We start from the raw sequence: 22,545 nt of genomic DNA, 5'->3' as shown, positions 1-22,545 counted from the left end.
ACGATTACTCGCACGCTATTAACGTATGGAATAAACTGGGTTGTAAGAACCTGGGTGACTATCACGATCTGTACTTGAGGACAGATGTACTGCTGTTAGCCGACGTGTTTGAGACGTTTAGGCAGACATGTTTCAAGCAGTATAAACTCGACCCCGCATGGTATTACACCAGCCAAGGTCTGTCGTGGGATGCCTTGCTTAAAAAAGACCGGAGTTAAGTTGGAATTGCTTACAGATTACGACATGCACCTATTCATTGAGAAAGGCTTGCGAGGCGGGATCTGCATGGCAACCAAACGATACGCGAAAGCAAATAATCAATACGTGAAGGGCTACGACCCTAGCAAGCCAACCAATCATATTCTCTACCTCGACGCCAACAACCTGTACGGCTGGGCCATGAGCCAGTATCTACCCACAGGGGGATTCGAATGGGCGTCACATGTTGATGTTATGAGCATCGCGCCGGATTCGAACAAAGGTTATATCCTCGAGGTTGACTTGGAATACCCCAAGGCATTACACACATCACACAACAGCTACCCCCTGGCCCCCGAACGTATGAGGGTTAACCCAGACTGGATGTCTGAGTACCAACATAACTTGTTAGGTGGGCGGGTGGCGGACGTTGAAAAACTCGTGCCTAACTTAATGAATAAGACCAAGTACATAGTTCACTATCGCAACCTACAGCTGTACCTGTCGTTGGGTATGAGGCTGACCAAAATACACAGGGTGATCGTGTTCGACCAGAGCCCATGGATGGAGCCTTACATCTGAATGAACACAGACCTCCGAAAGCTTGCCACCAGTGACTTTGAGAAAAATCTCTACAAGCTCATGAACAACTCGGTGTTCGGTAAGACAATGGAGAACCTGAGGAAACGCGTAGACGTGAAGCTGGTTCGGTCGAATGAGGAAGACAAGCTCAGGAGACTGATAGCATTCAACCGTAGCAAGATATTCACAGATGACCTAGTTGCCTTACACATGAAGAAAAGCCACATAAAATTCAACCGGCCTGTTTACGTGGGGATGCGCATCCTCGATTTATCCAAACACCTGATGTACGTCTTTTACTACAACGAGCTTAAGAAACAGTACGACGACAGGTGTGAAGTGCTATACACTGACACAGATTCCCTGCTGATGGAGATTCGAACCGAGGACGTGTACGAGGACATGAAAAAACACCTCGATTTGTACGACACCAGCGACTACCCCAAGGACCATGCCATACACAGCACGGTAAATAAAAAGGTCCTAGGTAAGATGAAGGACGAGTGTGCCGGCACGCCCATAGCCGAGTACATAGGTTTGAGACCTAAGATGTACTCCATACTGAAAGCCGACAATAGTGAGATCCGGAAGGCTAAGGGTGTTAAGAAGTACGTGGTTAAACAACACATCAAACACGCCAGATTCAAGGAAGCCCTGTTCGAGACCCGTACCTTTAGACATAAAATGAACACACTTAGAAGTGATGGTCATAAGATATACGGACTGACAATAAACAAGACGTCCCTGTCGCCTATGGATACTAAACGTTGGATAGCTATTGATGGGATAAACACAAGCGCGTCGCGGGCATGAGAAAATTGAACCAAGAACATAGGTATAAATATCGGGACGACATGTCACGGAACCAGAGAAAGTTTGAGGCTATTTACTATAGCCCGCGTGGGTACTGGAAAGGAGCTAGCGCTGTAGATAAGTTAGCTAAAATGGCGCGAGTACCGCCGGAGGAGACCAAAGCGTGGCTTGAAAAACAAGCACTTTGGCAGATCTATTTGCCGCCACCACGCTACGCGCCTAGAAGGAAGTTTGGTATTAACATACCTAATAGCGTTCACCAGGCAGACGTACTGTTCCTACCCCACGACAAGAGGTACAAGTATGCCTTAACCGTAGTGGACGTAGCCAGTCGCTACAAGGAAGCCGAGCCCTTGACCACGAAAGATTCGGTCCAGGTAGCCAGAGGATTCGAACGCATATACAAACGCAGTGCGCTGGCGTGGCCAACAGAGCTGCAAGTTGACCCCAGGCGGGAGTTCATGGGTGCCGTGTCACAACTGCTAGCCAAACACGATACAAAGGTCAGGCGGCCGGAGCCCATCGCAGCCAAGCCATAGTTGAGAGATTCAATAGGACTTTGGCTGAGCGCTTATTCGGACATCAGTATGCGAGAGAGATGGCCGCCCCGGGGAAGCGATCGACTGAATGGGTCACGAGGTTACCTAAGGTGGTGTCGGCAATCAACCATGAAGTCACCCGTCTCACCGGTAAAAAGCCGGCAGACGCTATAAAATTAAAATCGATAGCAGCAGAGCCGGCCGCTCCATTGCGTGGGAAGGAGAAACAGATACCAGATAGGGCCCTAGTTAGGTATCTATACCAGCATGGGGAACACGAGGGTGATAGCCGTAAGCGAGCCACCGATCCTATATGGTCAGTCAAAACTTACAACATAGATAAAGTTGACATGAAAGCCGACGAGCCGAACTTGTACTACTTGAGGGATGGACCAGGCAGAGGGTTTGTAAGAGAAGAATTATTGATCGTACCGTACGGCACAGTGTTACCACCAGTCAACGTGGTATAGATGACAATTCCCAAGGGAGGAAGCGCAATACATTTCTATTTCTCCCTTTGGGAATTGTGGCTGCCGGGGACATTTTACTACTTTTTGCGCTTGAACTTTTTATAGGTTGGGAAAGCAGTAGGGGTAATGGTAGCAAGAGCTAAGGGTCCGACCAAAGCCTTATTTGGGGAATAAGGCTTTGCAGAGGCTTGTGTTGGACCTGGTCCAAAACCCCCATTCCCTATACTACTTCGTGTGTAAGCTTAGGTCTGCCTATTGATTTGTTTTATCTGACACTCTTTGAAAAAAGAACTTGCTCAAAAAACCCATTTCTACATTGAAATATTTGCATCCGAATGGAATAAGGTAAGCCAAATTCTTTCATTTTGGCTAGCTATGCTAATAGTGTGTGAATGCGACCTCACGAAGTTTTACTATGTTATGTTAAGTATGTGGGTCTTCAGCATACTGCAGTGTTGTTTACTCTTTATTATAGAAATCATCCAAAGCAAGTTGAAGGGGAAACTAAAGCACTGGACGAAAGTCATACAAATGTCTCAGTTTGAAAGTGATTTTCCTCAAAACTTTCTCTGTTTTGCATCCCACTTGGAATTTGTCCAAGCTGCTAGCTTTTGTGGAGACAATAACCTGGATGTCATTGACTCGTATGAGATCAATGGTTTCGATCTGTTAATATTTTTTTATGAAGCTGATTTGTTGCTATGCAAAACATTCTGTCTTGATCAATTCTTTACGTTCCTTGTCTACAATGTGACATAATGTACAGTTCAGCTTACAGAGTTTAACAAATCAGCACAAAACCAATTAAACTATTTATGTTTTTAAGAAAACATTCTTACTGCAGTTTATTTCAAACCGCATTGTGCAGTATTCATTGCAAAGCGCGGCATTGTGGCATTTTACAAATAACGCAAAGATACCTTTAAAAGGCAATTGGGCTCATGGGTCTAAGCAACCTAAGCTTCTTCTGCACCTCGAAATGGTACCTGAATAACCACCCAAAATGACTCTGACTGACCCAAATGTTGACTTCATTCTCATGATACTAGCCATAAAAAAAATACACTGAGTAAACACTCACTACATTCTACTGCTTCAATGCTTTCATTTAATATCAAGTATATCACTGAACAATGTCATCTTAAACATGGAATTATTTCGCTTCTGGTTCGGATCCCGATAGCTTGTTCATTGGTGCTTTTGTCCAGGTGAGCTTCATGGCTGGTGTCACTAGTAATTGTAAAATATTTTCTTTTAACCACTGACATTGGAAACCGGTAATATGTGACCAAAGTGTGTTATATTATCGCTTTAGTTAATGTTCCTGTGTTAGACTCTGATTAAATTATGCAGTGTCAAAGCGTTGGACTGTTAAAGTTATATTTATCAGACTGAAACACTGTGTTTCCGGAACAAGGAACAGGCCGTGGCAGGTTTCTGTGAGTTGTGCACCAATAAATGGAACCTGTAGTCATTTTCTTGATGTTCGGGTGGTCAAATAGAATAATAATGATATACAGTGAGTAAGTCAATACTTTCGTGTAGTTCAGGTTATGATAGCTTTAGCTATTGAACACACTGGCTCTGCTCATTTCAGTCACTTGACAGTTGCAACTTCATCTCATGACATGCTGAAATTAGATTGAAACAAGTTTATAAATATACTGATGAGAGGAGGATGTTTCATTCACGTGAAGGCATTACATGTTAAAACCTTACTTTGCACATGCATATGTTTATTTGTCTGATCATCATATGGTGGCACTTACAGCCGTTTAATATTAATGTTGATGATGCTGATGGCGCCCTACTGTAATGCTGGAGGAAAGGGTGTCAGTCAAGCAAAGTGTCATTTACAAAGCGCCTTGAGTCGTCTTTTGGAGATGTTTCTGAAAGGCATGTATATATCCAGTGTGTTGCACAGGATAGCAACCTAAACTGACTCATTTGCTTGCATGAAATCGGCTGGCCTGAAAAGTGTACGAGGTTTACTTTTCGTTGATACATTTTATGGCACATGCTCATCCTGATGTGTAACACACACATAAACACACAAGCACGCACACACGCACGCACGCACGCACCCATACATGCATACATACATACCTACCTACCTACCTACCTACCTACATACATACATACATACATACATACATACATACATACATACATACATACATACATACATACATACATACATACATACATACATACATACATACATACATACATACATACACACACACACACATACATACATACACATACATACACATACATACACACCTTAATGCCTGTAGACATGCAGATTTGCCTGTATACAAATATAAGCACAAAGTAAATTGTGGAATGTTTATCCTTACAGATTACTTTGATCATGTCAAGACCTGTTATGGGTAATTTGTTCGTGTTGAAGTTGGAAGTCAAACACTATTTGGAAGAGTTTAACCTTCGAAGTGTTTATGAAGTTGTCAGTTATTCCAATGGTTACCTATTCAGTTTCAAGTGCTTATCTGCCTACATTCTATCCAAGCTGATGTTGGCAGAGAGGAAAACGTATATTCTAAGTTTTTGAGAGGTTTGTGTTGATTGTCAACTTTGGTACTTATAATAGGGGTACAATTCACTATACAGGCGCAAGGCGCGATTTAAGAATGTTTATGTTGGTTGCACAATTTGCAACCTCAGAGAGAAGCAGGCTTCGAAAAAATGCATCATTGATTTTGTTACCCTTATATATTAAATTAGTAAGTACAGCCCCTCTTATAGAGGAACACTTGCTGTAATTCTTTATAGTTCTATTTCCGCAGTGGATACCGTCAATCTGTTTGGCGAATCATACACCGTAGTCTTCCCGCATAAGCACAAATGTATTGTCCGACAGATTTTGAAAGTATGTAAAATAGATTCATGTTATATATATATTAGTTAGTGAGGGAGTGAGTATAGTTTTACGCCAATAGCATATTCCATCAATATCAAGGCGAGGGACACCAGAAATGGGCTTTACACATTGCACCCATGTGTGGAATCGAACCCGGGTCTGCGGCGTGACGAATATATATAATACAAAAATAGATGACAGAATAGCATGAGCGATATATAAAACGTTATTAAACTAATGATGTACATACGGAATTTAGATATGTTTTTGTGCAAAATTATGAATCAGTAAATATGAAAATGAATTACGTTCATTGTGATCTTTTTTTTCAGCATGGATGAAATTCTTGAAGAACTCAACCTGTCGTCACTGAAAAAGAACTTTCAGGACAACAAGGTTTGGAAAAGGTCATGTTCATTTTTCTTATTTCGTACGTCTATGGTTTATGATCTATTGCACCTATTCTACGTTTCTCTTAAGGTTGATCCTACAGACGTGCTGTCTTTGACTGAGGAGGACTTTAGAAGTCTTGGCGTGCAGACAATTGGGGAAAGAGCACGATTAAGACAGAGGTGCAAGAATTTAGTTTCCGGTAAGATTATCAGACCAATTAATCCGTAATTCATGAGTGCTGATTATGTCATGTTACGTTCAAATAATAAAATATCGGCGTTTGACAATTTATTAACTTTTCCAGAGTCTATGTCAGAACCACCAGTTGTTCAACGTCTCCGGATGTTTCAGTCTCAACGTAGACAACGGGTATTGTGGCAATTTCTTCTTACTCATTCATCATATAAAGCAAAGCAACTAAATATATTCTTATTAGCAAATTTGTATTGCAAACAATTGTACACACAGATAAAGAACCTGGTATTAGTATCGTGCTCATTTTTCGAAACAATGGATATTTGCTGTTGCTATTTGTTGCACATACGTCTGCTCATACTGATTTGAAAAACGATAATGTCGCGATTATTTCAAGGTGAGTTGGAGAGGTCCAAAGTCTGCTGCATCACGATCGACAACCAGGCGACTACATATCGGTTGGAAACATAAATCTCGAAGCATGTACATCCTGGTTAGTGCAGGCAAGGGTGGCGGTTCTCAGACTTTTGATGCAGATAAAAACTTTAACAGAAGTGTTAAAAAGTGTATTCGCACAGAAAGTCCTACCCAATTAGGATATATCGGCACACATCAGCGGTTGAAGAGCAGGTACGTGTGGCATCTTATAGAAAAGTAATGATAAAGAATGTTGTGTTCAACTATGTCATCCTCTACAACTTGACAATCCTCAATGTATTATTCAAGTGTACCTGTGCATACTGTAAAATTTACAAATAGTTCAGTCAGGCATTGAACATTGAATATGTTTAAATGTATTTTTTTACACTACGTAATATTGGGTGACGCATATACGACATCATCAGAATGTCTCTATGTATACTGGACAAAAACTGTTAGGGATATATGTAAATTTTGAAATTATGAATAATGATGTATTTATTCATTGACATACTGATGAAATATCAATCATAAAAATACCAATATCCCTAACTTATTTTGTCCAATATATTGTTACAGACTGTCGAGGGGGGGCTGCCCAGGAGATGAGGAGCCTGATGCGGTTGCGAGAGATAATACCTCAGTGGTAAACGTCTGAACACACATGATATATTCTGTAGCTCACAAGCTAAGAACAGAATACATGTTTCATAAATCTGGTCCGAGTTGGTATTATTATATTTGGTATTGAATAATGAAGGCGTGATGCTGTTTAACATGAATTTTTTCCACATGTTTCCCAATAAAAGAGAATGTAACATATGTCATAGAGTAAACCATTTCAATAAGTTTCTGTAAAACTTCATGTAGTCAAACAACATAATTGTTTCCATATATATCCAAAGTGGACCGAAATTCTATCCCCTTTGTCTGTTTAATGTATTCAGCAATCATTCGGTGTAGCCCTTTTATCATAAACCCCCCTCAGGGCACGACCCTTAAATCTTAACGACCTTGCACAACGTGGTAATGTCCCTATGCATAAAACCCGACTCACGTGGTCACTCAGGGAGACCAAGCAGGGAGACCAGGCAGAGACGACGCGACGAAACGGGCCCAGATCACCCACTGAAGCGGACGGACTGTGCGGCTAGTCGGGGCGTTGGCCAAGGCCGTCGCCTCACCAACGACTACGTCGACGATGAAAAATCGCCGTCCGTCTTCTGAATCTGTGTAAGTGACAGAGCTGGTCTCCACATCGGGACCGTTCTGTCACGTGATTTCCATCTTATTACCATTTCTACCATTGTTCCCAAACCATAATAAACATGGCTGCTGCTGGCGTCAAATATAGTGCTGACTTTTGTCTTCCGCCTCTTGAACTACCATCCGAGAGTACCACAACAGACGCTCTTGGACACATACATGAATTATGGCTTATCACGTTCTGTTAACTGAGCCTGAAAAGTAAGATAAGCGATTATTTAACATCACTTTGAAAAGTTATATGGCGGTGGCGGTCCGTTGTGGGAGTCTGAGGTTGTGAGTGAGTGAGTTTACTTTTACGCCGCACTCAGCAATGTTCCAGCTATATGGCGGCGGTCTTGAAATAATCGAGCCTGAACCAGACAATCCAGTGATCAACAGCATGAGCATCGATCTGTACAATTGGGAACCGATGGCGTGTGTCAACCAAGTCAGCGAGCCTGACCAACCGATCCCGTTAGTGGCCTCTTACGACAAGCATGGGTTACTGAAGAATGATATTCCGACACGGACATTTACGGAAATCTGAGGTTGTGACAGAACTGTGGGTATGGCTTGTATTCAGGGCAAATGAGGGATTTGACCATACGTTCATCTGATTCTGTGCCGGAAGCTGTAGCGCCTTAGGCGTGTTCCATACGGCAAATAACGAATAATTCTTTGTGAACATGAATTCGAAAGGTGTTAGTTTAAATAGTTAGTATTTAATGAATGTTAATAAGGAAAACAAGTGTGATCAACCCGAAATTCTGTGCCTGTAGATTAAGTAATATAGTATGACCAGAAATTATTGCGAATTTTAGGAATATGTTTAATTGGATTGCTAGTATATACAACCTTGACCAGCTATCAAGTGCTTGTTTTCATTCAAGAGACACAACTGCGTTAATCCTTTTTCATTAGTTTGTGAAGAGTTCCCCCCCCCCCCCTTTGTTTACTTGCTAGCAGACAACATTTTCAGTGATCCACAGATTGGATGATTTAGAATAGAGGATCCCTTTGTCCACTGTTTATTGTTTTGAAATATATTGCAAATGGATAAGGCATTGAGCACCAGGGAGGCGCAGGTAGACTCAGAAAATTGACTGTCGATGACAGGAGGCGGCTTGGTATTCTTGTTTCTAAAAACAAACGAAGGAGTTTAGAAACCTTAAGGCTGGATTTGATTGATAGAAGAACTGTGGCTGTCAGTAAAGAGACAATTAGAACTGAGCTGCATGCAATGGGTTGGCAGAAAGTCGAGGAATTCGTTCACCGATCATGAAACCTGAACAAAGGTAGCGAATGACGACCTGGTTCTTACAGCATAAAAAATGTAACTGTGACACTGAGATTTTCTCAGATGAAAGTTCTGTGTGGCTGTTTCCCAATACACTGAAATTATGGACCAAACAAACTGAAAAACCTTTGTATCATCGCCCAAAGTACAGTCCGAAATTTCACCTGTGGGGTGGCATATCTGTGTTAGGGGCAACACCCCTCTGTGTATTTGAAGGGAAAATGAACAGTGAGCGGTACACAGATATTCTCGAGGGACATTTACTGCCATCTGCTCAAGTGTTCTATGGAAATCTTTTGATTTTCCAGCAGGCCAACGACCCAAAACATTCACAGGCCTGGTTACGGATCCAAAATATAACATTATAAGATTGGCCAAGCTACAGTCTTGACCTAAATCCAATAGAAAATGTTTGGGGACTTATGAAGGAAAGTGTCAATAAGTAAAATCTGACAAATATTGCTGAAATTAAAGAAGAGGTGGTCCGATATTGGGACAGCATGGACCACGACTTTCTAACTTCTTTGATCAGTAGTATGCCCCGTCGCATTGAAGCCTGCATTGCTGCCCATGGTGACTTGACAAAATACTAACTGTTCACCTGTCTTTGAATCTGGAGTTATGTTCTACTAATATTCACATTTAATACGTCAGTAATGAGTGAAAACAATATATAAAAATTGCAATCTTTAAATTCTCAATAATTTCTGGTTGTACTGTATACCTTGAAGAAATAAAATCACGTGTGATAGATTGTTTTATGTGTTTTGGCACAGGTGATGGATATTGATGAGAGTACGTCAGATGACTGAGATGAGCTCCCTTCAATGGATAGTGGGACTCCAACCATTGTCTTTAATGAAAGGCATGGCCCTGTAATGGTATAGTAGTAAAAGCTTGGCACATTTCTACAGCGGAAAAATCGATTGGTAATGTTAAGTGTTCACTTTTGTTATTTTACACCGCTGTCAACAAAAATAAAGAGTATTTTTTTCATGTTAAAAGCGGATTTAGATTTTCAAAATGACCTTTGCGATAGCTATATATAATAATCTTAAAGGACCTAAACTTTGGCATTCATATTTTTTTCCTATATTTTCTTTTCTCACAATTTATGCTGACAATGCTTGAATATCGATTCTGACATCCCGTATGTAGTGTCTGCTTTTGTCAACTATCTACACAGGTAAGGTGCTGGGTATTTGCAGTAGAGTTGTCATGTCAATTGTCATAGTAGCTTTATGCATGCGAGTGCAGTGTGTTCTGTACGTGTCTGTATCTGTAACTTTATTAATAGACAATAGTTATCCGAAACACATACATCCGTAATACCACATCTTTGTATAAACATTGCACAGGTGTTCGGATATTTAATTATGTAACTTATCAATGATTAGAACGAAACTAAATTAAATATCAGCATGGTTTATTTTAATATCACAAGGTTATCTAAGTTTTACACTGAATGATAAATGGACATTTTTGATTACTATCAGATTATTTTCACTCAAAATTCAGGAAGGCTTGCGTGTGTATACGTCCGCGAATGAGAGTACTTGCAAAAGAGTGAGTGAGAATAAATTTCGTGATTTCATCCCAATATGCATTATTTTATATTTTAGCCTTACAAAGCAAAACTTATCAGACTGTTGGAGTGATGAGGGCATATTCCCTTGTTCACGGGGGGCCACAACCGTCCTTTCTCAGCCCACTCCTTTATGACGTCATCGTCGGAGGTATAGAATCTGCGGCTCCTACTATTGACCACATTTTCAATCTTGAGTACAAGGAACAAATAACTAAGGGAAAGTACTTTTTCCGTTCTCGGTCATGTGCTTGCAAAATAAACATACAATATCAGTGTTTGTATAACCATAAATATGTCTGGTTACAGAGAACAATATCCAGGACATTTGTTATTGAACGTGCCTGTTTTGCAAACACACCGACAGTCCTATAGGATTCTTAAATCTTTTCAGCTGTGCCAAGCAGAGGACACGTCAACAGTGCCAGAAGCGGAGGAGTTGATCGTCGTTGCAGGATGTGGCGCAATGATGTACAGGGCAGATCGGAAGGACGAGATGATTACAGCTCTCATTCACTTCCTGGTTCTGGGTCGTGTGTCACATTGCATTGACCAGTGAGTGTAATATACTTCAAATACATTTATTTTACTATAATAGTATTAAATAATCTAACAAGAACTGCAAAGATGTAATAATGGTGCGTGTTCACTGTCTGTGGGGTAACAAGTTGATCATGTGTTATACTTGTAGAAACATTTGGATGTCTTCATTAAAAGCTTGCCCTCTCAATCAACTCATTGCTGATTATGTCATGGACTCAAAACCCTGGGTGTGCTCGAGGCAGTGAGGCAAAACAGGCACAGCATGAAGGAGCTGTTTGTTCATGAGGACCACAGCATAGATTCCTCGACTTTTGAACTCATCTATACACCAGTGTTTAGCGAGGAGGGTAGTAATACACACAGGCTTGAGAAATTGGTGCACTCCAACTGGAGAGACGTCCTGCTGGAGATTGAATGTATTTGCAAGTCTCTTTAGGAAACATAGTGGTTAATGAATAAGGTTTTCTTATGGATATTACCTTCAAAGCTGGTAAAATATCTGAACATTTAAATATGCGTATATACTAATTATGAACTACTAGTCAATAACACACACTCAATGGCAAGTTAATGTGTTGGTTCAACAGAGATATCTATCTTAACTTAATGCATTTAATTCATATACAACTATACAGACATATATATAAATACATGAATATGAAAGCAAAACACAAACTGACCTTATAGATACATACATAGAAGTGAGGTCCACAGCCACTCATTCCACTAAAAAACCAAACTATTCGTTCAGCATAACATGTGTAGGACTTCTGACTTGTAAGAGTAGTATCTGACAACTGCTTAATGAAATCAAGTTGAACTGTAGGCAAGGAGACTTACATGATAGGGATATGGTACAAGGCAGACAATGCAATGCGCTTATCATTAGAGTGCCAGTGGCTATGGTGAAGTTAAGAGTTATATAATTGCTGGGGTAAATCTATTGTTACTTTCTGTATACTGTGTACGTGTTATAGCTTGTACAGGCACTTAATGGCCTAAAACATATTTCTAAAATATTTACGAAACAAGTATAAAACAAGGCCACATATCCATAAAAATAGTCCTCATTCTTCATCTACTCAACTTCTAGAATGACAATCAAAGGAAACATCGTGGCCAGTCTTGTTATTGCATGTATACTTGATATTATATGGGTCTTAGCATGATAAACAACTGCGATTTCTTTTATCTGTAAGGAACTATCATGCTTTCGCCTAAGAATTAATGTGTTGATATAAAGTCATAACTGAAACCAGATATTGATACTTTTGAATTCGCGAGTTATAGGTTTGTACAACTTCACTATTTCCAGAGGGTGTGGAAGATACGTCTCTGAAGGATGTGCTGATATTTTCAAGTGGTGCCGATAGAGTTCCGCCACTTGGTCTCCGACCGCAGCCAACACTAACGTTTCACCAATGTGACCCACTTTCAGCAGAGGCAAAAGAGAACTTTCCGTTCGCCAACACATGTTCAAACACATTATCTTTGCCGTTAATTGCGTGTTATGATATGTTCAAAAGGAGCATGGTTGCAGCTGTAAAAGTACACCTATTTACTACAGAGTAAAGATGTAGTTGCACGGCTCCATAGCTATTACACGACCTGTTGGGGGAATTAAGACCCTTGGATCATGTAATACATTGTCCAAGCTGCATAAATATACACAGGAAAAGCTAACCAGAATATACCATTATTATGTTAGCATCACATTAACCTTCTTATGACACTTATGTTTGGACTATGTAAACACTGTTTCTATGTATTGCATGGATACATGCAGGCATGGCTTTGTTTAGAATATCACTTGGATAATGAGACAAATGTGTCCTTATGAGCTCATTTAGCAACTTCAGTTATTATTCTCTTTTAGTTTGTCAGCACCTGTGATTCAGAACCTATGGAAAGATGTACACATACATTACTTTTAACAATTGGGAAATAGTAGAACTTGATATCATTTTATACAGTTCCGTCATATGAGTAAGACATTCAGAAACGTAATTGGTGTAGAGAGTATTTTTACACACGACAGGCTGATTACGTTTTTATTTAAACAATGTATATTTCGAATGTGCATACTACGAAGGTAACAGTTTTGAAGGTGACAAATGGCCTACATTTATAATCTCTTTTGAATTTTAGTTTACAGTGAATGGTATTTTACACAAGACAGTGCTTGCGTGAGACATGATTCATAATTGAAAAGTTGATTACGGTTTTGTTTCAACCATTATTTTCAGTATGTTTGTGCATGCTATTCTTATGGAATAATTATTAGTTCGGGTTTAAAGTCAAACCCTCTGTTTGTAATCCTAACAATAATTCGGCGCCTACATGAGAGTCATATAAAACGGGGGCATTAATGAAAGTGACAAGATGCTTCAGATGAAGAGGTTTGAACTGTTAGAAAAATGTGACTCCATGTCTCCTAACATTCTTTAATAAAGTCATATTTAATGCACGTTTCCCTCCAGTTTTGACACGAGCCAAGCATATAGGTCCAGAGCTTCCTGGGTATCCTTTGGCTCTGTCTTCCCGTTGAGGATTAGGAGATTCTGACAGACGTCTTCGAACTCTTCTTCACATCCCGAAGGGCGAGGTATGGTGCACACTGACTGAATAGCGTGGATGTCTCGTGCGTCAACTTCAGTCTTGTAATCAACAGTGCCTGAAACATATACGAAGGGTTTAACGCAGTGTCACAACAGGTATAAACGACATACATTTCGCAAGTTTTGGGGGTGGAACCCGGGTCAAAGCGTAACATGCCAACGAGTTATCTTATAAGATCTTTCTACCGTAGGATATGCAAAGTTTTGTTTATGCATTAACTGCAACACAACATGGACAATACCGTTGGTGACTCCAGTGAATCCTACCGTATTCAGATGGAAGAAAAAAGAGAAGATCTGGCTTTCCACTGACATCTGCCCCCGTTCGCCTAACCCTGTGCTGGTTCCATTCAGTGGCGATCTGGTCAAGCTCAGTCTGTATCAGCCGAGTGAAACAGAACCTCAAACACTCCCTGTTCAAAAACAGATGTTGCACTTTTGACAGTTAATGTTTACTGATGAACTGAGTGTAAATGTAAAATCCTCTCATACACTGTAAATTCGCCAAATAAGCCTGTAAAACGGGTTTTACGGTTATATATTCATAAATGCAAATCGTGTGTTGAAATTCATTCCTATGGTAACAGTAACAGCTTCACATGCATCTTTTATAATCATCAGAACAAACACACATGTTAGAGAACGATACGAAATCAGTGACACTCTATTATCAACCAACCAGAAAAGGGTTGTGTGCTCGTTGGCGTTGCCTACCTTTCTAAGGTTTATGGAAACAAATGCAAAACACACTGCTTGGTTTGCCAATTAAATATGTATGAACCAATAGCAATTCTATTTGCATATTAATAAAACATTATGAGATTATCTATTTCAATGTTGAATACAGCAAAATATAATGAAAGATATAGTTGTGATTGCTACTTACATGTGAAGGTTGTTGTCAGCTGATACAATGCCCTGAGATTCCATGTCCTTGAACAAGTTGATCCAGTAATCCGCACCATTTTGTCTCAAGGACAACCACCATCTTTCTATTCTCTGCAATAAACAATGCTTCTTTCAAAGTCAGATACACATGCATTTACTTAGTGCTGAATGCTCCCAGTCATATCGATGTGTATAACACATGGAAAATAGACTTGACCTCTATAAGACATATTAAAACATTCCATGAAAATATCTTGTTTGAGTGGCATTGTTGGTGTGGTGAACAGCAGGGAGTGTTCAATAGATATACAACTTCTTTATTATTAATATGAGCGACGTTTCGGTGTAGCTACTTACACCGTTACCAAGCAAGAGATGTACAATACTGCAGGCAAGGCTATATATACATAGTCAAGTTTGAACAGTAAGTTGATTGATGTTTACACAATTAATGAAGTTTATGTACAACGTTTACACAAGAAGGCAATTGTTACATGTACATTTTGTTACTATGTATACATAGCCTTTCTTGCAGTATTGTACATATCATGCTTGATGACGGTGTTAGTAGCTACGCCGAAACGTAGCTCAATAGTACAGAAGGTGTATATCTATAGAACTCTAGAACTCCCTCAGTTGTTCTATGAAAATAGGAGGTGTTTTCATCTTTAGATGTCACTGAAACAACGTGAACAGAAACTACCATGTGTGATGAAAAGAAAACCCTTTCCACATCCATACGAAATCACTACTAAAAGCAGAGTGGATAATTCCGACTATGTCATGAGCTGTCATATAGTGATGATACTCGGTGTATTGTGAGCTAATGCTTCATACTGAGGAATAGGTATCAGGGTTTATATGTTTCTGGTTCAGTAAAAACCTGATTTCTGTGAGAACTGCCATACAAGACACTGTTTTCTCCAGCCATATCATCCGTGTGTGACCACCTCATTGCTTTTTGTATATCTTCAATAAATACGTTCTCAGTCCCCCTGTCCATCCTTATGGAGCGGGGAACCCCTGAAAGGAAAACAAATACTGTTTTGCAATGTACGGCACCACAATGCATCATATTTAACATAGTTACCGTTGTCGAACATTTCCTACGTTATGACATATGTTATATTTTGGATTACACTTTCTCAGTAAAGTACAGATTCTAGTACTTTTGATGGAGTGAGTCCCATTCGGGATTCGAACCCACACCCTCAGAGTCACGCAACTTATAGCTAGCACACAAAGTCAGCCACCTAACCCGGTCAGCCACCGCTGAGTTACATTTGACCACTTTGTAAATAGCACTGTGTATTCATTTCCAACGCTGACTTGATGCAAAGTACAACTTTTGTGAATTGGAATTAGAGCGGCGTTACAATCCAACATAATTGGGATCCCAAGTTGTTTGAGGTTCTGAATGTATCAGAAATAGTCTGAAACATTGGACACAGAAGTCATGCATTAGGCCAAAGCGATGATACTATACTCCTCCCGAGTCTCCATTACCTCCAATACTTTCCACGTAGTGCAGGAAATAGTCACCTACAACATATGGATCTTTGTTACTTCTGCCAACTTTGAGCCATAGTATTCGTCTTGAAAAGCTGAAAATGATATTAAAGTATATATATGTCTTCATTCAAATTTCCTTTACTATGTAAGAATGACAACATGGTGTCTGGTACTAATAAATATTATATAATATTTAGTATGAACTTACCCGCAAATAGCGCCGTGAATAGCAAAACCAAATGGTGTAATCTTGTCGTAGCCATCTATGTGTACAAGATACTTGGGTCCCTTGTTACTGTACAGTCGTCTTGAAAAACGTTGGGTCCTTCGGGCAGATACTCTGTCTGGGTCGACAATCGTCAGTATCTCCTTGACCAAATGCCTAGTATGAATAGGAGTCGTATATTTCCGATAGAATTATGAGAAACTGATGTGAATATCTTCGACGAGACGAGCGAGCGATTTATCCACTAGGCTACCCCCACCGAACCTCACAATAAACAATATTCCACTGACGATGTATTCTTTGACATTTTATGCCTGAACAATACCATTGTCGCTTGTTGCACATTTCATTTTATAATTTGTAAAGACACGGATAGCGCACAGGATACTTTACCTTGGTACTCTGAGACCATGAACATTTCTTAGGCGTTCAGTCATGCTTCTGTAGCCGAGACAGGTACCACTACCTTGCAGCTCATTCTGAAAAGAACAGAATAACTAAGAATAACGCGTGCATGCGTGCGTGCATGCGTGTATGTGTGCATATATCAAAGACAAATAAAGTTTGATAGCACATTAAGGATGAAAAAGGTCTTACCTGAATAGCCCTTTTGACTCTTTCATGATCTATACAGCCCAAACGACGCCTCAGACCAAGTGTGCTGAGCGTTCGCTTCAGAGTTCGTATGCTGAAAGATTTACAGTTGCCTTTTTCCTCATTTAACATGCTCCGCGTAAGCAACAGTATGGGTTTATTACCATTCATTAAAGATGTGCTTTCTTTATACTATAGTTACACGACACATGCTGTTAGTATAACGAAGAAGGAACACATGCGTATAACAGTTACTAGCTGGTGATAACTACTAATTTACTTACGACATCATCTCTAGAAGTAATACTAAAATCTTACCGTCACTGCTGTAAATATTTTGGTTCATATTATATGGTGGCTGAATGTTTACTTATATGATCTTACATTACAAATTGCGAGTCGGTTTCCGTTTGTGCATGCGCAGATCTAACAAGTGAACATATGACGATATCGCTGTATCGCAATATCGTTGTATGGCCATATCGCCATATCGTATTACTGTATCGCAATATCGCCATATCGACTTACATCATATCGCCATTTCGTGTCGTGTTATCGTCATATCGTGTCGTGTTATCGCCATATCGTGTCGTGTTATCGCCATATCGTGTTGTGTTATCGCCATATCATGTCTTGTTATCGCCATGTCGTGTCGTATTATCGTCATATCGTGTCGTGTTATCGCCATATCGTTTTCTGTCTGTATCGCAATATCGCTGTATCGTGTCGCCGTATCGCAATGTCGTGTCGTACTATCGCTTTGTCGCGATGTCGCCTACATTTTTCAGGGCGATAAAACGATGGCCCGAATGAGCCACCATAGGTTAGTCTATATTGCACAAATATGGTCTTAAAATCGATATGATCGTTTACTTCACTTCCCATTTATCGCATACGTTTGGAAAATTGGATTTGGATATGAAGCTATCGTAAACTGATCTAGATCCTTTAGTAGGTTTAATAAGATCATTCCAAGGGGAACTTATCGATACCTTTGTTATGTTTGGGTTTCCAGCAGTTTGAATGACTTCTTTCCATTTTGGGGGATACTGACGATGACACGATTTATGTCAAGTACTGTGCCCTAAATATAAAATTTTGTTTTAAGTTCTGCAAATGAGAGTACCTCTTAGTCATTGAAAATGTCTTTAATATTAACAATTCCTTGTTAAAACCAGTAATTGATTATCAAATATGTGTTGCGTAACTGGTGATTTAACCAAAGAGGTTGCATAACAATTCGTTTATGTTGATATGATTCACTACATATCTCTTTATATATCTATTCCAGGCATCAAGTGCATCTTTATCTCACATACTTTCCGCTATCTTATTATCGAATCCTAAGAATGAATCAACGTACCCGCTTTTCTACATATCGCCATATCGCAATGTCGCTGTATCGCCATATCGCGTCGCCATATCGCAATATCGCTTTTTCACGTTATCACCATATCGCAATGTCGCGTCTTTTTATCGCCATTTTGTGTCGTGTTATCGCCATTTCGTGTCGTGTTATCGCCATTTCGTGTCGTGTTATCGCAATGTCGTGTTGCGTTGTTGCCATTGCGTGTTGCGTTATCGCTGTATCGTGTCTTGTTATCGTCATGTCGTGTCGCGATATCACTATTTCGTTTTTGTCTGTATCGCCATATCGCAATATCGTGTCGTGCTATCGCTTTGTCGCGATATCGCCTAGATTTCTTCAGGGCGATAAAGCGATGGCCCGAATGAGCCACCATACTAACCGCTAGGCATCTTACAAACTACAATAACAGCAAATGACAATCTGGGATTATATTCTTAGTCAAGTAAAAATCCTTGTACTTTTGCTAGTATGCTGACAAAAACGGATGATTTACAACTTTGTTTACATCTTGGCTCTTTGGTGTTTTTCTTGGACATTTTCCAGGTCGATCTGGCGGGCGTGGAGTGTTCCACGTGAGCATTGCCAGTCGCTATGTTATTTATACCTTGGGTCACCGTCACCTGTATACACTCAACTATCGGCTTGTCTTGTTGCTTATCACTGAATGTTTATCCTAATATATAGCAGAGATTTTGAGCTATGGCAACTGACAGGTTTGTCAGAGAGGTATCAGCAGTCTGTGCGCTCCGTACGAGCTAGCACAATACAATCAGCATACGTCTGGGCTAGTACAAGCAGCCACACATGCCTACGCATGCACGTGGTCATATGAGTGAAATATTCTTAAGTACGACGTTAAACGCCATTTCACCTCACCTCACTCGTTGTTTAGTTTAGATTCTCACTGTCGCCCCAACCTGATGCCAGCTCTGGAATGAATGATACACGTCGTTAGTGAGAGCACAAAACCATTCGCATACAGCAGTTAATGATGCCATAAGAAGTGATTAATGACGTCATATGAATAAGTAGTTAGTGACGTCACAATCTGCGGCATAGCGGTTTAGTAGCTCAAGAAGAAATTATTCGATATTTTCATCACATTATAGTAGTTTTGAAAATTCATCTTTTCACATGGCGATAACAATTTTACTTCAGAATTTGAAAGTCTGCCAAAAATGCAATAAGGATATTAAAGATATGTGAAAAAAATGTTTTCATTGTATTTGTTTTTATGAAAATGATGACTTGAACTCTCATTATGCGTCATCTCACAAACTGAAAAATTCACCTAAGAAAAAACAAGAATTACTTCCCCTATCAAGTTGGCCTTGACATTGACATTTCACGGCAATGTAACTGAAAAGAGCAATCTTGTGATTAAAAAGGCCGAGAATAGGTACGAATTGAACAAATCTCTTTTGTAGATCTAAAGAATATGTGCATTGTAACAAGTGTGTCTATTCATTACCAATAAATTGATAATATAAACTCAAAAAACTCTTCGTAAATCATCAAATCTGTGTGCTGTTGTAGATTCAAAAGTAATTTTGGCGAGTTATCTTGTTTGACAACGTCAAAATTGGTGAACAAACAAGAACCACACTATGTTGACTTCCACTAAGATAGACTTAGGAGTGAGTGAGTGAGTTGAGTTTTACGCCGCACTCAGCAATATTCCAGCTATATGGCGGCGATCTGTAAATAATCGAGTCTGGACCAGACAATCCAGTGATCAACAGCATGAACATCGATCTGCGCAATTGGGATACGATGACATGTGTCAACCAAGTCAACAAACCTGACCACCCGATCCCGTTAGTCGCCTCTTGCGACAAGCATAGTCGCCTTTTGTGGACAGTCTGGGTTGCTGAAGACCTATTCTACCCCGGATCTTCACGGGTCGATAGACTTAGGACAAGTCAGAACATATCCTAGTATTTGTCCTAAGTTAGGATATCCTAGCGCTAGGACACTTTTCGATAATAAGGTAGGACACCTATCCTAGATCCTAGGATCAAAGTTAGGATATCCTAGGGCTAGCATCCTTTCGCCAATATGGGACCAGTGGCTCATGTGTATTTAAGACCAATAATACGGCGACCAGTGAGTTTGTCTGTTGGTTGGTTCTTGTACGCCGTGATGAACAACATTCCAACTACATCCTGAAATGGGGATGAAGAATGATCGTACACGCTCTGTACCAAACCTGAACACCCGGTTCAATGTAGCCGTCCCACCTAGAAGAGTTCGTGTAAGTTTAATTATGAACCGTATCATGAAATCCAGCAAAAAATACATTGAGGCAAATGTGGGCCGAACATCCTGCTGTAGGAAATGTCTACCTCCTCCGGTTTCTTCACGTCCACGTTAACGGGATGTGACGTCACTATTCCGTCAGTTTCAAGCATAGGAAATATTTTCTTCAGCACAAACTGGTTATACTCAAAGAACGCAATGTTCACAGTGAGTTAATCCAACATTTGTATTTCTTTATAATCAAAGATATCTAAAGTCCGGTGCATTTCAGCTGATATGCAACATACGTCTGTGAATGTGATCCTTTATGTCTTGTGATCATGTCGGAAATAATTCTGTATGACAAGAAGTTATGAATGGGACAATCTAATGTAATGCTACCTTATGTTGTATTTAGATTACACTTTCGCAGTAAAGTACAGATTCTAGTACTTTTGTTGGGTTGAGTCGCATCTGGGATTCGAACCCACACCCTCAGAGTCAGGCACAACGTCAGACTCCTAGACAACGCAGCCACCGTGGAAGCCGTAACTTGATATACCGTCTCTTGCCTCTAGCTTTAGGGTTATTGTTATGGCAAGGCTATACCATTGTAGGATGGACATTCCTACATGTTGAGAGAATGCCCGATGACTGATTCTGTCTACACTGAAGCGCCAAGTCTTCCGAGATAGTAAGGGTGTCCGGGATGCCAGAAGGACATATATATATATACATATATATATATATATATATATATATATATATATATATATATATATATAATGTCATTCGCCAATACAATTCCAATACAATGCAATACAATTCTAAATATATCACGCACACAACACCCTTCACAGTTTCGAAGTTTGTGGGGGAATTTCCTGTTTCTGGATACCATCCACCATTATCTCAGACAAAGCTAAAGTGCCTTTCAAAATAGGTTTCATCGTGAATGTCGCCATTTTTGACACGATACGACATCCAGAGTGTTATTTGGTATATGTTTTGCAACGTTAAATCGGATAATTATTCGGAGTATTGTATTTCCAAAATGGCGTCTTAATGATCACTGATATCAGATTTTCATGAAATCACTATTGATGATACTAAAGGAACTCCTCTCATTAAGTAAAAGCACCCCCTCTTTCATGGTTTATGGGAACTGGGGAGTTATCCGCTGGAAATTGGAATTAAATCTCGAACGCTACTCTTTTGGGGAAACTCATTTCAGGAAAGGCTTCTAAGGCTTCTAAATTAGTAAGGCTTTTGACAAGGTGTGGCACAAAGGCATACTTCGTAAACTTGAATCATATGGTTTCAACGGCAACTTGTTACTATGGTTTAAAAGTTACTTAGAAAGTCGATATCAACGCGTTGTTGTAGATGGTTATAAATCCGACCTTAGACCAGTTCCAGCAGGTGTCCCCCAAGGATCCGTTTTCGTACCGCTTTTATTCATACTTTACATAAATGATATTGTTGATGGCTTTAATAGAAACATAAGACTTTTCGCCGACGACACCTCGCTTCATGATATAGCCCTTGATTCCAAGACAGCTATGGCTTGTCTAAATGAGGATTTATCTAGAATATCTAACTGGGCAAGGGAATGACAAGTTGATTTCAATCCAAGTAAAACTGTATCTATACAATTTTCCCGAAAACTAGCTCATAGCGCTAAGCCAGAATTGCTCATGAATAACTGTGGTTATGTGGCTGGCCACAAACACATAGGAGTAATATTTCAACAAGATAGCCTTTGGCATAATCATATCGAAACCATTTCAAAGAAAATTGGCCCCATAATAAACTGTCAGAGAAGTATTGAGTATCTACTCAATAGAACGACTCTGGAAACTATGTACAAATCATTTATGCTGCCTATTTTCGATTATGGCAGCCATATTTGGGACAATTGTACAAATGAACA

The 22,545-nt window shown here is 39.9% G+C and overlaps 2 protein-coding genes across 2 annotated transcripts in view; one reads left to right on the top strand and one right to left on the bottom strand.

Moving 5' to 3' along the window:
• Positions 1–6,604, top strand: part of LOC124290096 (SH3 and multiple ankyrin repeat domains protein 2-like) — a 44,237-nt gene extending 37,633 nt beyond the window's left edge. The window contains exons 2-4 of the mRNA XM_046726787.1: positions 5,819–5,882; positions 5,967–6,078; positions 6,472–6,604. Of these exons, the coding sequence (XP_046582743.1) occupies positions 5,820–5,882; positions 5,967–6,078; positions 6,472–6,545 (249 nt within the window). The 5' untranslated portion in view covers position 5,819 and the 3' untranslated portion in view covers positions 6,546–6,604. The remainder of the gene's footprint in view (positions 1–5,818; positions 5,883–5,966; positions 6,079–6,471) is intronic.
• A 7,138-nt stretch (positions 6,605–13,742) lies between these two features.
• LOC124290095 lies at positions 13,743–19,584 on the bottom strand. The gene is made up of 8 exons (XM_046726786.1): positions 19,251–19,584; positions 17,009–17,099; positions 16,805–16,890; positions 16,394–16,567; positions 16,180–16,277; positions 15,557–15,696; positions 14,672–14,784; positions 13,743–13,841 (listed from the first exon to the last, which is right to left on the bottom strand). Exons 3-8 carry the CDS (start codon positions 16,846–16,848, stop codon positions 13,832–13,834), a joined length of 579 nt encoding a protein of 192 aa, XP_046582742.1. The 5' UTR covers positions 16,849–16,890; positions 17,009–17,099; positions 19,251–19,584; the 3' UTR covers positions 13,743–13,831.
• Between the last annotated feature and the right edge of the window lie 2,961 nt (positions 19,585–22,545).

This window comes from Haliotis rubra, unplaced genomic scaffold, assembly GCF_003918875.1.
Source record: "Haliotis rubra isolate DU_JTF1 unplaced genomic scaffold, ASM391887v1 Scf457, whole genome shotgun sequence".
Taxonomy (NCBI): Eukaryota; Metazoa; Mollusca; class Gastropoda; order Lepetellida; family Haliotidae; genus Haliotis; species Haliotis rubra.
The sequence above is the reverse complement of the archived record's forward strand: the minus strand, read 5'-3'. Positions and strand labels throughout refer to the sequence as shown.

Excerpts from the sequence above, each read along its gene's own strand:
- LOC124290095 (XM_046726786.1), bottom strand. The coding sequence starts at position 16,848 with ATGACTGAACGCCTAAGAAATGTTCATGGTCTCAGAGTACCAAG. Across the intron at positions 16,568-16,804 it reads CATGGTCTCAGAGTACCAAG|GCATTTGGTCAAGGAGATAC; the intron begins GTAAAGTATCCT and ends TATTCATACTAG. Across the intron at positions 14,785-15,556 it reads GCAGTTCTCACAGAAATCAG|AGAATAGAAAGATGGTGGTT; the intron begins GTTTTTACTGAA and ends TGTTTATTGCAG.